The sequence below is a fragment of the Echinops telfairi genome, unplaced genomic scaffold (genome assembly GCF_000313985.2).
Source record: "Echinops telfairi isolate 266 unplaced genomic scaffold, ASM31398v2 ScPeMD7_6;HRSCAF=24_0, whole genome shotgun sequence".
Lineage (NCBI taxonomy): Eukaryota > Metazoa > Chordata > Mammalia > Afrosoricida > Tenrecidae > Echinops > Echinops telfairi.
In genome coordinates, this window is record NW_022103902.1 from 662,463 (window position 1) to 677,556 (window position 15,094).

The 15,094-nt window shown below is 43.9% G+C and overlaps 1 protein-coding gene across 1 annotated transcript in view; it reads right to left on the bottom strand.

The window, feature by feature from the left end:
* The window catches only part of LOC101643821 (ABI family member 3 binding protein), a 263,477-nt gene that overhangs the window by 25,969 nt on the left and 222,414 nt on the right, over window positions 1-15,094 (bottom strand). The window contains exons 45-49 of the mRNA XM_045286146.1: window positions 13,508-13,579; window positions 12,251-12,355; window positions 7,742-7,873; window positions 7,173-7,241; window positions 5,291-5,500 (exon numbers count right to left, since the gene is read on the bottom strand). Of these exons, the coding sequence (XP_045142081.1) occupies window positions 5,291-5,500; window positions 7,173-7,241; window positions 7,742-7,873; window positions 12,251-12,355; window positions 13,508-13,579 (588 nt within the window). The remainder of the gene's footprint in view (window positions 1-5,290; window positions 5,501-7,172; window positions 7,242-7,741; window positions 7,874-12,250; window positions 12,356-13,507; window positions 13,580-15,094) is intronic.

The following is a 15,094-nucleotide window of genomic DNA, read 5'->3' on the forward strand; positions in this document are numbered from 1 at the left end:
GAACTATTTCTGTGGTTTCAGGGACTAACTCTTACAGGAGTAGAAAATCCCATCTTTCTCCTGTGATAAGAACATATAAAGAAGTTTAAAAAAGAAAAGTCAAATGACCATACAAAAACCTCACTCAAGATCAATACGTGGATGTTGGACATCACGGAAAGGTGGTAAGACCAGAGGAACTGGTAAGTTACTGGGGATTTCTGCTGATAGCTCCCAGACCACAGGCATGAGAAGACATTGGAAGTAAAACTGAAACGATCTACATCGACCTAAAATCAATCATTTTAATTTTTGGAGTATTATTTTTTCATCGTATACACCTACTGCTCACACATTGACATAGTTAGGTTCTAAAGAAGAAGTTGTGCAAAAACTGGCGTTATGGAAAAATGAAGGGTGACCATGTCAGTACTCAAAACGGAGGATGATGGCATCCTCACACAACTGCCACCGTGACGTAACTGCCACCATTAGTGACAGCCAGTGTGACCCCCACCGAGCACCTCGATGTTCATTTCTGCAAGACGCGCGGCATTAGTGCGCACAACCGTCAGATTTATTTGGACAATTATCATGAATGTGAAATGTTAATAATGAGCTGGTTGATAAATGAGGCTTTGAAACCCAAAAGGGAGAAGGACTCCTTCTGAACAATGTTGCATCATCTCCCTTCCACGAACTCAACGTTACGCTCCGAGGCAGCAGGCATTATGTCTGGACTTAGCAGGTCAGCCATTAGACCCCACGGTCAGAGGACTAATGACTGGTGTTCAATGTTGGCCATGAAGATGATTTGTCATTCAGTTCCATTTTGATCCCAGCCTTACTCCTGGTTGAATGTTTATTCTACCAGAGGTTTGGAAGGGTGGAAAGAGAAGGCTCTTAAATCCATAACTGTCAATTTTTTATCTTTTCCTTAGCTGGGAGGGAATATTTGCTAGAAGTATTTATTTCAAAAGTAATAAAAAGAAAGTAAAATTAAATTTTAAAAATGGAAATAGCATAGTTTAATGGAGAAAGGCAAACCACTTTCCCTAAACTCAGTGTGTTTCCCCTTTGGTAAAATGTTAAAAATATCTGTTTCATAGTGTTACGTGTGATGATTAAGTTAGGAGCATATGAAAAGTGCTTAATAGTATTTTACATGTATTTTACAGCTCAACATGTGGTAGCTGTTATTGTTGCTTTTATTATTGCTACACTGGGTTTAGGAAATACTAAAACAATTTCCCTGATATTGTACATTGACTATAAAGGTCAGAAACAAACTCTCCTAAACTAAGATTATTATTTTTCATCAAAGTGTTCTAACATCTAAATAAAATATATTCCATGGGCTGGGAGAATAAGTTAATTTCTTCTGTTATGGGTTCCATTCATATGGCTCTGTTCCCAGGTTTGTGTATTCTGGACAAAGTGGACGTTCGGCTTGAAATGAAATTACTCTGGTTATGGTCTAAGGGGTGCGGGGCTGGCTTTCTGGCTAGCTAGAACATTTTCCAGGATCCTCGGTGTTCTATGGGGATCAGTCCTGCTTCTGCTGCCTGTGAGAGTTCTCTCCGACTCTGTTTCATGGAATCTATGCCATGTCGGCCTGCGCATCCTGGAATCAACTTGACGGCAGCGAGTTTGTTTTTATCATGGTTTTTGGAGGCTTGTATCAGGATATAGAAGGGTCACCCCTCAATCTGCATCATAAACAGTTTGTGGGAACAAAGATGGAAATCACTACAGACTACACAGTGTCTTCCTCTAGAAGGACGCTGCCTGGGACAGCAGCCACGAGTCATGGGACGAACGAGCACTTGAAGTGTGACTAGGATGGCCGGGGAACTTCATTTTGAAAAGAACTGTGATTAATTTTAAGTCAGATAACCAAGTGTTTGCAGCTGGTGGCTGCCGTGTTCAACAGCCCCGCTCAAGGTTCTCTCAAATCTCTTAGGTTCGGTCCGGATGGTCAGAAAGTGCTGGACCTCAGGATTGTTTGTGTCTTGGGAAATTATGTTCCCAAAGATCCTGTGGAATTGTGACACAGTTCATACTCGAAAGGAGTCGTGCAGACAGGTCTGCTCTGACACTCCCTCGGGTGTCTGCTGGTTAGGCAGCTTTCCTGCGGCCCTTCTCCAGAGGAAGGGGCTGGCCCAAACACGGACTCTGTGCCTCGGCGATGCAGTGATTTGTTTGATCCAGTAGTTTTACTGAACAAAATACTTTTGTAAACTAAATATTCTCTTGGTAAAGGGACTCGTTTAATTTATTCTAAGAGGGAGAAATCATATCACTGTCACACTGCAGACAAATGAATGCTTTAAACTATTGGTAGAGTCAAACACTGCTTCATCCCCAAAACAACAATTTCCATGACACGCTAGTCGGTGATGTATCAAAGCAACCCGAACATCTGTGATTCGGGACACCCCTCATCCACCACGTGGCCGTCTCAGTCTTTTTGTACTTGGAACTTTGGTGGCATATTGTGCCAATTTTCATTTGACCCAATTTTTTAAAGTTTTTTAATAATATAAAGGTGGTGGGTGTCAGAAAGTCTATTTTTTAATCCCATTTCCATGAACTTCCTGAGAACCACTCATTTTTTTCACAAAAGATTAGCACTATCAAAACAGATCTATAAAAGCTCCATTCATAACTTTTAAGATGTAATTAAAAAACGTGATCCTTCAAAATTCCTGTTTTATAATACATATTCTTGTTTTATGAACTATATCTTTCACTTTTAGCATTTTAATTGTAATAGTATTTTCATCTACCAACATGACTAAAATGCAATGCTAGTGTTTATGTTAAACATTTTGAGCGTCGACTATATTTTATGTGATAAAAATATGGTAAAAACAGCCTTTTAAGTATGTGTTCATATTTCTTATTTACCAACATTGTGTTTTGTTTCTAACTTAATTAACATAAGGGAGAGCCAGGAGGAACTGACATAGAATATTTGGTCATCCCTCACCCCTCAAGGCTTTTGTTGTCTTCTAGTGAGCTAATTCCCTGAACCGGAAAATGTATATATTATTAAGATCGGAACATCAATTTATATATTATTAAGATTGGAACATCAGAGTCTGGGCAATATAGCTCCAAATTAATAATGGCAGTATTATTTCTAGCACTTCTACTCTACTGTTGCTATGAATGAATGACAAACATTAATTTAACCAATTCTAATTTCTGCTACACATTCAAATGTCCTGTTTAATTTTAGCATCACAATAAATTGATAACAACAGGACTTTATTATCCCATTTTACAGATGAGAAAACTAAGGCTTAAAGAGGCTAATAATATACTCAAACTTGCATATCTAGAAAAGAGCCAGTCTATAATTTAATCTATGTTACTGTGCTCTGGACATATCACACACAACAACTTATAGCCATTTAACCTTAAGATGTCCAAGGACCCACGCTGTGACCAGGTTCTCAGGTGTGAGCACTTCTACTTTCATGCAGAAGGAGCACAGAGAAGCGGCGTGTTAGAATACATGCACCACACGTGACTATGAGGTTGTCAACTAAAAAGAGGATTAGACAGAAGTCAACTCAGGGAAGAAAAGTTTTGCGGGGGAACCCTCAATTTCACTCCTGGCTTATTCTCCACCCTGTGTGTCGTACTTTTCTAGTTTACATGACAGCATCTCAGGTGGCCCCTCTAATCCACCTATCTTCATCAGGTGGGTGGCCGGTTCCTTGACACCAGGGACTTTTATGTATTTGCTATGTTCTCCCATTAATGGAGGTTGCTTGCCACCCTCTCCCCTGGCTCTCCTTGGGTGGTAAAATGGTTTGTGCTCAACTGTGGTAGTTACAGAATTTCATGTCAACTTGATAAATAAAGTGAAGGGATGGAATTAAGCCTGTCAAGCAGGTCACAACCTGATGATGCCTCCTGGCGGGTGTGATCTCATGAGGAGGATTCTGGGAACGTCCTCTCTTTCACCCTGAAAGTGGGCTACACACTCTCTGCTTCACCTTCCTGTTGAGGAGACACACTGGAGCTGAGGAGACACACTGGAGCTGGGGAGCCACATGGAGCATGCAAATGGCAGCCAGAGCCCTGTCGATGCGTCCACTGCCATTGGATCCACAAGACGTTTCACCACCACGCTGGGATCTTCCTTTTCTGGCATCATTGCATGTGACTGAGTGAGTCTGAAGAGTGATGTATGGACTAGTATCAGACTTATGGGCTAATATTGGATTTATGGACTTAATCTGGACTGGGCGGGGATGTTTTCTTAATATATAATTGCTCTTCCCTAGGTTTGCTTCTCTGGTCAACCTGGACAAGCACATCAACTACTAGCCTAAAGGCTGGCATTGAAAATCTACCCAGTGATCATGTGGGAAAGGGGGCTGGAGATGCGCTTTTTATAAAGGTTATGGCCAAGAAAACCCTATGACACATGGCATTTCCACGCATCACAAGCGGCCGGATGGCAACAAGTTTGGTTTTGTATTGTTGAAATTTTCTTATTTGACTAGAGGTATCACTAGGGAGAGAAGAGTCAAATTCTCTTCTGATAAGTTAACACATTCAAGGCAAGACTCGGAATCTTTTATCTAGTACAATCACTTTTGGAGGTATAGGAAGTAAAAATAAAATATAGGAGGGCATAGAATAAAAATTTCCTGAGATGAGTAGCAAATTGAGCAAGAACATATAACTTTAAAATGTCTCCTAGAACTATGGTAATAACTTTTACTTGTTTTTAACTTTTACTTGTTTTAAAGTCCTAGGTCAATCTAGAGTTTCGATTGGCGAAGGAAAAGTGTTTTTTAAATATGTTTTGTTTCTGTTCAAAAGACACAGCAATAGTTACTACATGTACTGCTTAGTGCCATCAATTACAATCTTCACTCTTCCAATTAGTGCTTAGTGTTGTCAATTACAATCTGTCACCCTTAGGAAAGTGAATTTAAATATCTGGAGCAATAGCAAGACAGCTAACATAATTTATGTGATTCTCTTAGTAGATTTACTTCATGCTGTGAAAACGCTAAAGCACACACCTTAAGAGAGTTGCTAAATAAATTCCCAGGAAGCCTATAATAAGGAAAAGCTCCACCCACTGCCACCCCCAACACCACCCAAGCCGGTCCCAACCTATAAGACTTCTGTAAAGTGCTCTTGGGGCGGCGGGAGTCCACCGGGGACTTGCTCCTCCTTAGGCCGACTGCCGAGGTCAGAATTTGAATCAAAGCACCACACTTTCACCTTATCCCGTTATCAAAGCTCCTACCATCGTCAAGGCCCTTGTGCCATATCTTACCAGTGACCGTGTCATTTTTTGGCTTCTCCCAGTCTAAGATGACGAAGGAGGGGCACCCTTCCACGGTGACCACAGTGAGGTTGGTGGGTGGGTTCTGCGGCGGGCTGCTGGCATTCAGCTGCGTAACCTCTTCTTGGGGGAACAACCTGACGGAGTCGGTGATGGAGCACGGTTGATCGTCAGGCTTTGGGATGTATCGCACATGAGACGCTGAAAGAGAAAATGCTGAGGTTTGACATCTGCGAGTCCGTGAAGAAGAAAATGAGCTCAGAAACCCAGCGAAACCTTTCAGGGTCTCTCGCCTCATCTTGTGGGGGAATGGAGGAACCCCGTGGTGCAGGTGGAGTGAAATCCCCAAATCTTGTCTCTGGCACACATGTCCTGGATCCCATGACTTTGGGCTGTCCACAGAAGCTAAAGCTAGTTAGAGAAGTAGATCGACATCCCTCTGAGCATGGTGTGAGTGAGGGGAAGGAGCCAGACGCGCTGAACGCATGAGCACACTTTACCAGGCGGAGCGTCACTGCAGAGGGTTACTGAATGAGAGACAGACACGTGGCCATGTCACATGAAGCCAGCGTGTGCTAGGGTTTATGTTTTAAATCTCATGTTGTGTTGCTTTTGCTGTTCACCTGATCTTGCCTCAGAGGTCACACACGGGGAGAAAATATTTGCAAAAGCGTATATCTGAAAAAGGACTCATCTCCAGAAAAATATACTTTTGAAATGCACTAAGAAAAAAGCAACTTAGTAAAACAAGGCAAGTAATTATTTTGAACAAACACTTCATCAAAAAAAATATATGTAAGACCGGTACATACATGAAAAGGTGTTCACTGGGAAGATAAAATCACAAATACTACTCTCCACTAGCTAAAAAAGCTAACAATAAAAATACCAGCCCTAACGTATTAAGTATGTGAAGGAATCAGAATTCTGATCTGGAAAGGTAATTTCTTTGGAAAATATAAGGAGACGTCAAAATTTCATGGGCAAATGGAATTAAAAGACAATAAAAATTATCCATGGGCTTTTTGTAGTAGGGCAGTTCCTCAAAATTTTAAATATATACTTATGAAATAGGCTGCACTTCTCAGGTATTTATCCAAAAGGGATAAAAGTACATGTCTATCCATACATGAATATTCATAGTAAGGTGTATCGATAATAGTAAAAAACTAGAAACAATCCAATATAATGAACAGGGTAATGAATAAACAAAATAATGTATATCATACAATAGAGTATTAAAAAACACACCCAAACTAACAACAAAACCCCAAACTCATGGCCAGTGAGCCATTTCTGACACATGGAGAACATATAAGACAGAGAATGCCCTTGTGGGTTTCTGAGATGGTAACCCTAACAGGAGTGGTATGATAAAGAACTGTTCAAAAAGTACCTCCTCCGCACCGGGAGAGGAGCATACCTCCCAATCCGGGATGTAGGGCTTGGCTTTGGGGTTGACTTTTGTCACTGAATATTGGCAGACTCGACACAGACAGAGCTTGAAGTGTGCCTGTGTGTTTGGGTGGCCCCTCTTTGGGAGTTCCTTTGGCCTGAGAGCATCTGTGCTTGGGTTGTTAATGCTTCTTCCTCTTGGGCCCCAGAATGAACAGGTGTGCACAAGCCTGAGGCCGACTCATCAGAATCTCAGAGCAGAACCACCCACCCAAGCACACTTTCTTCCTTAGTTCATACTGTTTTCATTTACAGAAAAGTCCACAAAAGCAAGCTTCTTAATTTATAGGTCCAAGAGAAAGAAATCCTCAGAGCAGTGGGTTACTCAGCTTTTGGCGTAATTTGTTCCATAGCTGACTACTACACTCACCGATACTAGCCCTGTGAAAAGTGATAGTTGGAGGCAAGTTTTGCATACCTGTGAATCTGGGCTTCCCAAGACGGTCCGTTTCTCTTGTTGGGCTTGTGCTGAAGTCAGTTATATTACCTTTGAAGGGAAGAGTATAAACAGTTTCGGCAAAAGAAAAGATTATAAACAGCTTCACTATACAGTGAAAAAGTAATGCCAATCTCACCGCCAGTGATACAAACTCATAGCGACCTTGAGGACAGGGTAGAACTGCCTCTGTGGGTTTCCAAGATTGAGATCCACAAGCGCGCGCGCGCACACACACACACACACACACACACACACACAGGATTACTACCGAGTTAGTGCTACTTCATAAATTAAGGTAAAAATAATTAGTAATGATATATAATTTAATAAAAAGTATGAGATAAGCAAAACATTTTTAGGAATCAAGTGCAGGAATTAGATTCTTTAACCAAATATTGAAAATAAACAATTTTAAAATATAAAAGAATGATGTGAATCATAAAATTCAATAAAATAGAAGATACAGCTTGGAGCCTTTCCCTGGTCTCTTATGTGAACCTGCTGTCCCTTGCAGTCAAACCGCCATGAGAACAGGCTGGCATACTAACCTAGCTCTTCTCCGGAGGCAGGACTCGTCGGCTGCTTCTGCTCCTTCTCTGTGAGTTGTTCTCCGGGGACTCCAGCAGGCCCCAGTGTTGCCCTCGGTGGGGGGGAAGTCACTCGGCCTGATGAAATGACCCCTGTAATGATGAGTTAAAGTACTCAGATACATAGAGCTGTCCTGCTAACTTTTAAATTTATTTATTCACTAAATATTATCAGGCACTAACCATACGGCTTGGTACTAGAAGGGGGCTTCCAAAAGATCAGGGGAAAAGCAGAATGAAAAGATCATGGGACTTGGTCACAGATTTTCTGAAGTCACCTCACATATACAAGCTTAGTGAGAAGGCAAGACCCGGTCCTTGATGAGGACAGGTGGGTGGGCCCAGTACTTTAGTATACTGAACCATTATGGATAGCGTGAAATCACTAGGAAGGCAAAGGAAGGGGGTGATGACTCCATGGGTAAAGATGGAGAGTACTGAGTGGGCAGGGATGGGTTATAAGAACGTAACCGAGGATGTGCCCATAAACAAGAGGGGCAGTCAGTAGCTCGACATGAGAGCTGCTTACTATAAAAACCAAGGTGGGGAGTTTAAAAGACCCCAAAACAGTTTGAAGTGGCTGGGGCAGGCAGGTCATGTAGGGCCTGACCGATCAGGCTAGAATTTGAACATGATCTTTGGCAACAAGGATCCATTGCCCAGTTCAAAATAGGGAAGTAACATAAGCAGAAAGAAGAGGGATGATTTGTTAATGTGTAAGGCTAGTGGCAGAGATGGAAGTCAACAGACGCGGGCAGTGTGTATGCAAAAAAAGGTGTCCTTCGCTGGGATTCACGGTGAACATACTGACTGCTAGCCAGAGGGCTGGCAGTGCAAATTCACCCAGAAGTGCCTTGAGAGAAGGCCTTGTTGATCTACTCATACAAAACCAGCTACTGAACAATCTTTTTATTTAACATTTTTTTCTTTTAAAAATCATTTTATTGGGGGCTTGTACAACTCTTATCACAATCCATCCTTTGTGTCAAGTGCATTTGTACATTTGTTGCCATCATCATTCTCAAAACATTTGCTTTCCACTTGAGCTCTTGGTATCAGCTCCTCATTTTTCCCCCCCCCACATGAGCCCTTGATAAATAAATTATTATTATTTTGTCATATCTTACACTATCCGATGTCTCCCTTTACCCACTTCTCTGTTGTCCGTCCCCCAGGGAGGAGGTTATAAGGAGATCATTGTGATCAGTTCCCCCTTTCTACCCCGCCCTCCCTCCACCCTCCAGGTATCCCCACTCTCATCACTGGTCCTGAGGGGTTATTTGTCCTGGATCCTCTGTGTTTCCAGTTCCTATCTGTACCAGTGTACATCCTCTGCTCTAGCCGGATTTGTAAGGTAGAATTGGAATCATGATAGTTGGGGGGAGGAAGCATTAAAGAACTAGAGCAACGTTGTATGTTTCATTGTTGCTATCATGCACCCTGCCTGGCCCGTCTCTTTCCCCAGCCACTGAACTATCTTATGGAGCCGATTTCTACTCTGCCAAACGTGAGGTAGTATGTGTTAGAGCTACCTCGAGGGTGACTGTGCTTTTGATGTTCAAGAACAGAAGAGGCTGTTCTTGGTGGAAGTTGTGGGATTGGAGGAAAGGGCATGCACATAAGTGATGCATGCCAAGGAAATCGAATGACCTGCCATAGAAATGCCGAGAGAAGGCGACAAAAGATTTTTAGGGTAAGTACTATGATTCCAGCCTGGGGGCCTGAAATGTGCTCCATCTAAGAGGGACTCTTCTATTCTTATGAAAGCATGTATAAAGACTCATTCCTCTTGAGGCAATTTCAAATCAGAATAATCAAATAGAACTTTCCCATTGGGATTCTGAGGCTGTAAATCTTTAGAGAAGCAGTGGCCTTGAGCTGTCAATCTTTCAGTTAGCTGCAAAACACTTAACCACTAAGTCTCAATGACTCTTATAAAAACATAGATATATATAACCTTGTATTGCCGTTTCATATGGGACAGAGTAGAACTGCTCCATGTGGTTTCCAAGGTTGCAAATCTTTATGGAAGCAGACAGCCTCCTCCTCTCCCGTAGAGAGGCTGGGGGATTTGAACCTCCAACCTTCCCATTAGCAGCCCATTGTTTACCTCCACTGAACCTTAAAAACATGTAAAGCCCTCCAATTGAAATTCTTCCTAAGATCCAGGCAGGTCTGGGTATTGAGAGTAGTAGCATGGAGGCTAGATTGGGTTTTACGTTCCTCTTTGAAAATGAACTATTCTCAAACACTAGAGAGGCAGAGGATACAGGACTGACCCAAGGACCATGCCCAGTATGGAGTCCCAGCCTGGGCCACACAAGAAGGCATGTGAAAGTCAAGAGAATTGACCTGAAGTCTGCATGAGGTTTTCAGTTAGCAGAGTCAACAGGAAACGCTGGCCCAGTGCTTTCCTCCTGACGGAGGACAGCCTCCGCAGACTGCATGCAGGGAGAACATAGGCGCTATTCCAGTGTCGCCTAGGGGAGCGTTCATGGGCGCATGTGAGAGAGCCTAAGAGGACTCCCAGAATGTTCCATTGGTTTCCTGACTCCAGGATGAATTTCTGCATGTGAAGCCGCCCAAATCTACACCCGTGCTTTTGTTTATTGTTGGGACCCTCAATGTAGTCATTGCCTTTGAGCTAGAAGTAGAGAGTAAGAATAATGAGTCTCAGTTAATCTCAGAACACAATGTGTTTTAAGGTCTTCTACATGCTGGTTGATACTTGGTGATGGAAAAGAACCAGGATTTATATGGTAAGTGCCAGCTGTAGCTAAAGACGTGGACCTTTTGGTAGAAGAAGTCCCCAAGTTTACCATGAGGGACATGCCAGGGATAGCTTTCAGTCTGTGACTCATTCAGTCTGACCCGCGGGCTATTGGAGCTCAAGGCAGAGCTGTTAAACTTAAGGAGTCAAACATGTTCCTGTGCGGGGAAGACTGAGGTGAAGGAGAAAGGCCTTGAAGACTCCGCCACTGAAAACCCTGTGTCGCAAGCACAGTTCTACTGCAACGCACACGAGGCTGGCTGACCCGGGAAGACACTGGCAGCGGGATGAGAGGCTGCTTCCTCTTTCAGCAGATAGAAAATCCACCTAGGGCTCACCATGCACATGGTACATACGCCCTAAGAGCCCTGCATCCCGCTGCCCTCTCCACCTTGTGACAAGAGCCACATGTTTACACCCTTTCACGTGACTGCCCATCACTTTCATCTTTCACAGCTTACTTTTGTCCTGGTTCCAGCTGTGGAATACTGAGCAGGTGCATGTTGATGGGAGACGAGGAAGCAAAGATCGGGGACATGCTGTGATTTTTCTAGCAGGTCCTGATGGAAGGGCTCTTAATAGAAGCTTTGCTCTGGACTGGGTCTACTCTCATCGAGACTTAATTTTGGTTCTGGATTCACTCAGTTATTACTTATCAATTATCCAGGATGCATGAAGCACGAAGCTCCCGGAATCCCAAACGGCTAACTCCTCTCTGAAAGGTTGCCTTGAAAGAGAGGTCTGGCAACTGCTTCTGAAAGGCCATGGCCTTGACACCCCACCCTGGAGTTCTACTCCACACTTCAGGGGTCACCTTGAGTCAGAATGGGCTTGATGGCAACGGGCTTGGTTGTTGCCGTTGCTTTAATGCCATCGCTGCTGGGTTTGGTTCGAGCAAGTCAGATAACAGACCAAGGTCTCTGCCATCACTGAGCTTGCAGTCTCAGAAGGGGTAACAAGTGTGCAAACAACTAATTGCTCTGAGGGCGGCATGAATCAGGCATCAGGGAAGCAGAGAAGAAAATGCCATGGTGACTTCGGGGAGCTGGAGAAGAAGGCATCTGCAAGAAATGGATGCGATCTGAGTGGAAGAATTCCAGGGGACTGTAAGGGGGGTGGGGTGGCAGTGGGAGGGGGAGTGTCATTCTGTGAGGATCGGCATGGGGGTGAGAGGTGGGAAACAGCTTGGCTTCTGACACCTACCCCTGCCTTGTTGCATAGGCTACACCCGCGTAGCCACCCCAATATTCCTGTTCCGCGACTGCACCGCCACCACAGCACCGCAATGGAGGGATCGCCATGAAGGCTGTCGGTATGGACGCTTTCCATGAGATGTACGGGGTTTCATTCCAGGAGGCAGTCATGATGACAGGGATGCACATTTTCCACGCCCCCCCCCCCTTGGCAACACTCAGCATCCAAAAGACTCCACTGTTGTTAACGAGCAGGAGTCCGCCTGGCTGAGGCACCAAGCACACAAACAGCTGAGAAGAAAACTGGCCCAGGTGCACAGGATGGCTTCTTTTACCCCACCCACCCAGGGTTAGGGCAGAAGTCCTCAAAGCTTGCATGACACCGTTCAGGCCTCGGGGACAACATGCCAAGTGGACTTGTCCATTGCCCGAGCTCTCACGCACACACTTGTGGTTGGCTAGCAAAACCGAAATCACAGAGCAGAAGCAAGGGAATGATGGGCGTACCTGCACCCCCGGGCTTCCCAGTGACATGGCTTCGTGGTAACGGCTTTCTCTGCACCGGTGTAGGTCTAGGTGGCAAGGGTGGCCGGCGAGTGCCTGGGATGCTGGCTAAGAGATAAAGCCGTCACGAGGAATCACTATTTAACACAACAGATTTCCTAATGGGACTTAATAGCACACTGATGTATGGGAAACATACATTCAAATTATAGATGACTCTTGATAGGCATAGCTGCCATGTGAAGGACTATACAGACATGAACATTTTCAGTTTTTTATGGTGCAGTCGGAAGCACCATTATTCGCAATTGCCTTTGCTTCTGAGACAGTGATTTCTTACACCATCTTAACTTTTCACGGATTCCGTGTTCCCTTTTCTGGGTGCCCCACTTTATCCTCCAACTTTGTCATTATAATTAGACAAGTATATCAAACGTTTCTCAAATAATGACACCTGCGTAGCCCTCATGACAGAAGTGAGAACCAGCGTCCGTGGAGGAGAAGGCTCTCAGGACTGGTCGTGGTGATTGCGCACCGCACAAGGGCGCCTGGCCAGGCTTTGGGGGTGGGGTGGAAGTGCAGTTATCTCTGCGCCCCGACTCAAGGCTGCCAGCCCAGAAGGAGAGCACGTGTCTCGAACCTGCAGCACTTGGCACACGATTGGAAAGGCTGGGAGTGCCTGGGGAACTTCACCTCAACACAAAATTCCATTGAAGTCTTGTGTGAGAGCTTAACTATTCTCATGTTTTCTAAAGGAATATATTTTGGTTAAAAAATCTTCACGTGAAATAGAAAATCCGGGAAAATGCCCTGTGACATTCAGTGCTTCCGGAGTTTCTCCGGAGTGCTGCTGGCGATCGACTATGGTCTGTCGTCGGGAATATAAAACATATCAGACACAGGGGTATGGCACCAAATTTCACAAAAGCAAAATTTCTACATGAGGGGAATTAGAACCCACAATGACTCATTGACATTGGCCCATTGTGCCCCTTTAAAATATTATGAAAAATAATGAAAAAACTGATACCTGTTCGAAGTTCCTACTGATAATTAATTTGTCTACACAGAGCCTTTTCATGAAACCTGAAGAGAATACTTTGGGGTGTTTCTCTAGCAGGGCTCTCCTCCGTCAGTACAATGCTGACACTTTAGTGACCAACTGGCTCTTTCTGTTTGGGGTACACCGGATGATGCAATAGTTACTGTCCACATCTCAGACCGGAGTTGCTGTGAGGGAGTCCTTATCCTATCCCTTACCTGGTCTTTTGGTGGAGTGGGTTGAGACTACTGACGTGTTTCTGCCAGTACCAGGGATGGGCTGCTTGACCCCTGTGAACAGAAATAATTGAAGAAAAAAATATATAAGTACAGCCAAAACATGCTAAACTTCGGTACTTGGTAGGGCTGATCATGATGGTATATATTCTTTGTCGAGCAAGGGCTTCCTGTCTTTGTGCAATTTTCATTGGGCTTCCATTATCTGGTGGCGCTGTGGGTGAGGTATTGGACTGTTCAACCCTGCCCCAGTTGTCGTGAGTGAGAGGGACTGTCTGCTAGCCTAAGGATTTACTCCAGGCAACCCTATCTACAGTTGCCATGAACTGGAATAGGCTCAATGGCAGTGGACGTGGTCTAGCTCTTACCATATGGCTATAGGAAATCTTTCATAATCTTGCATTTACTGTGCTGGTCCTCTGAAGAAGTAGCATTTGATTGTGGATTGTGGGGTTGTCTCAATTTCCCTTGATGCCGCCATCCTGTGCTACTGTCCTGGGAGGTCTTACCTGAACAGGCATGCTTTCATCTATGGTGAGTGGCCACATTTTTTCTAATACTCATTTTTGCTAATATCCATGGGTTCATTTTTGTGGCTAAAACAAATTCCCTCCTGTCCCCCTATTTTAAAAAAAGCACACAAACTTAGAATTCCAATGTGCTTAGGTTTATGCTTACTGAGTTGACATTTGAAAATATTCCCAGAGAGACCTGGGCTGGTGAGGCCACAAATGGAATCCCTTGCCTTTGTGATTTATAAATTAAGCCAGAGCAAGGATAGAACCTCAAGTTCTGTTATTGTCAAAAGCTAATTGGAAAACTCTATTGTATGGTATTTACTAGGATAGTTATAACCAACCATTCTCTTAAATTAGTCATGCTTGAATTTTGAGTCCTCTAGGGCAATGAGAACCAATTTAGGTTTTGCCCTGTTTACTTTATTATCATTTTCTTACATTATAAATTCCCTAATGTGAGGGACAGATATCCCTGGTGGCTTAATGACGATGTGCTTGGCTTCTAACTAGAAGGGCAGTGGTTCAGACACAGCGGCCACTCCCTGGGAGAAGGACTCAGCAGGGTTCCCCTGGGTGACAGCCTTGGAAGCTTTGTGGGCAGCTGTTCTGTCTTATGGAGGCACCATGCGTTGGAGTTGACTTGGCAGCAATGGACTGACTATACGAATTAAGATAGAATGAAAACAGGCCATCTTAGAATTTAAATAGTAACGGTCACTTTGAGTATAATAAGACCAATTGCTGTCAAGTTGAACGTGACTCCTAGAGAGCCTCGGTGTGTCAGAGTAGACCTGTGCTCTAGAGGACTGTCAGTGGCCGGGGCAATAGATGGGTAGGCCTTCCTCTGGTGCATCTAGATGTAGTTGATCCTTCAGCCTTTTGATTACCAGCTGAGAGTTTTTAACTGTTTGTACAACCTATCAAGTCCTTTAGATGTAATAGCTCATCTGAAAAACAGAAGCCATACTTTGAACACCCAACTCTAATTTATGTTTAAAATATGAATGAAAGTTGGTTTAATATACTAGCTATTACATGTAAAGAGAACAAA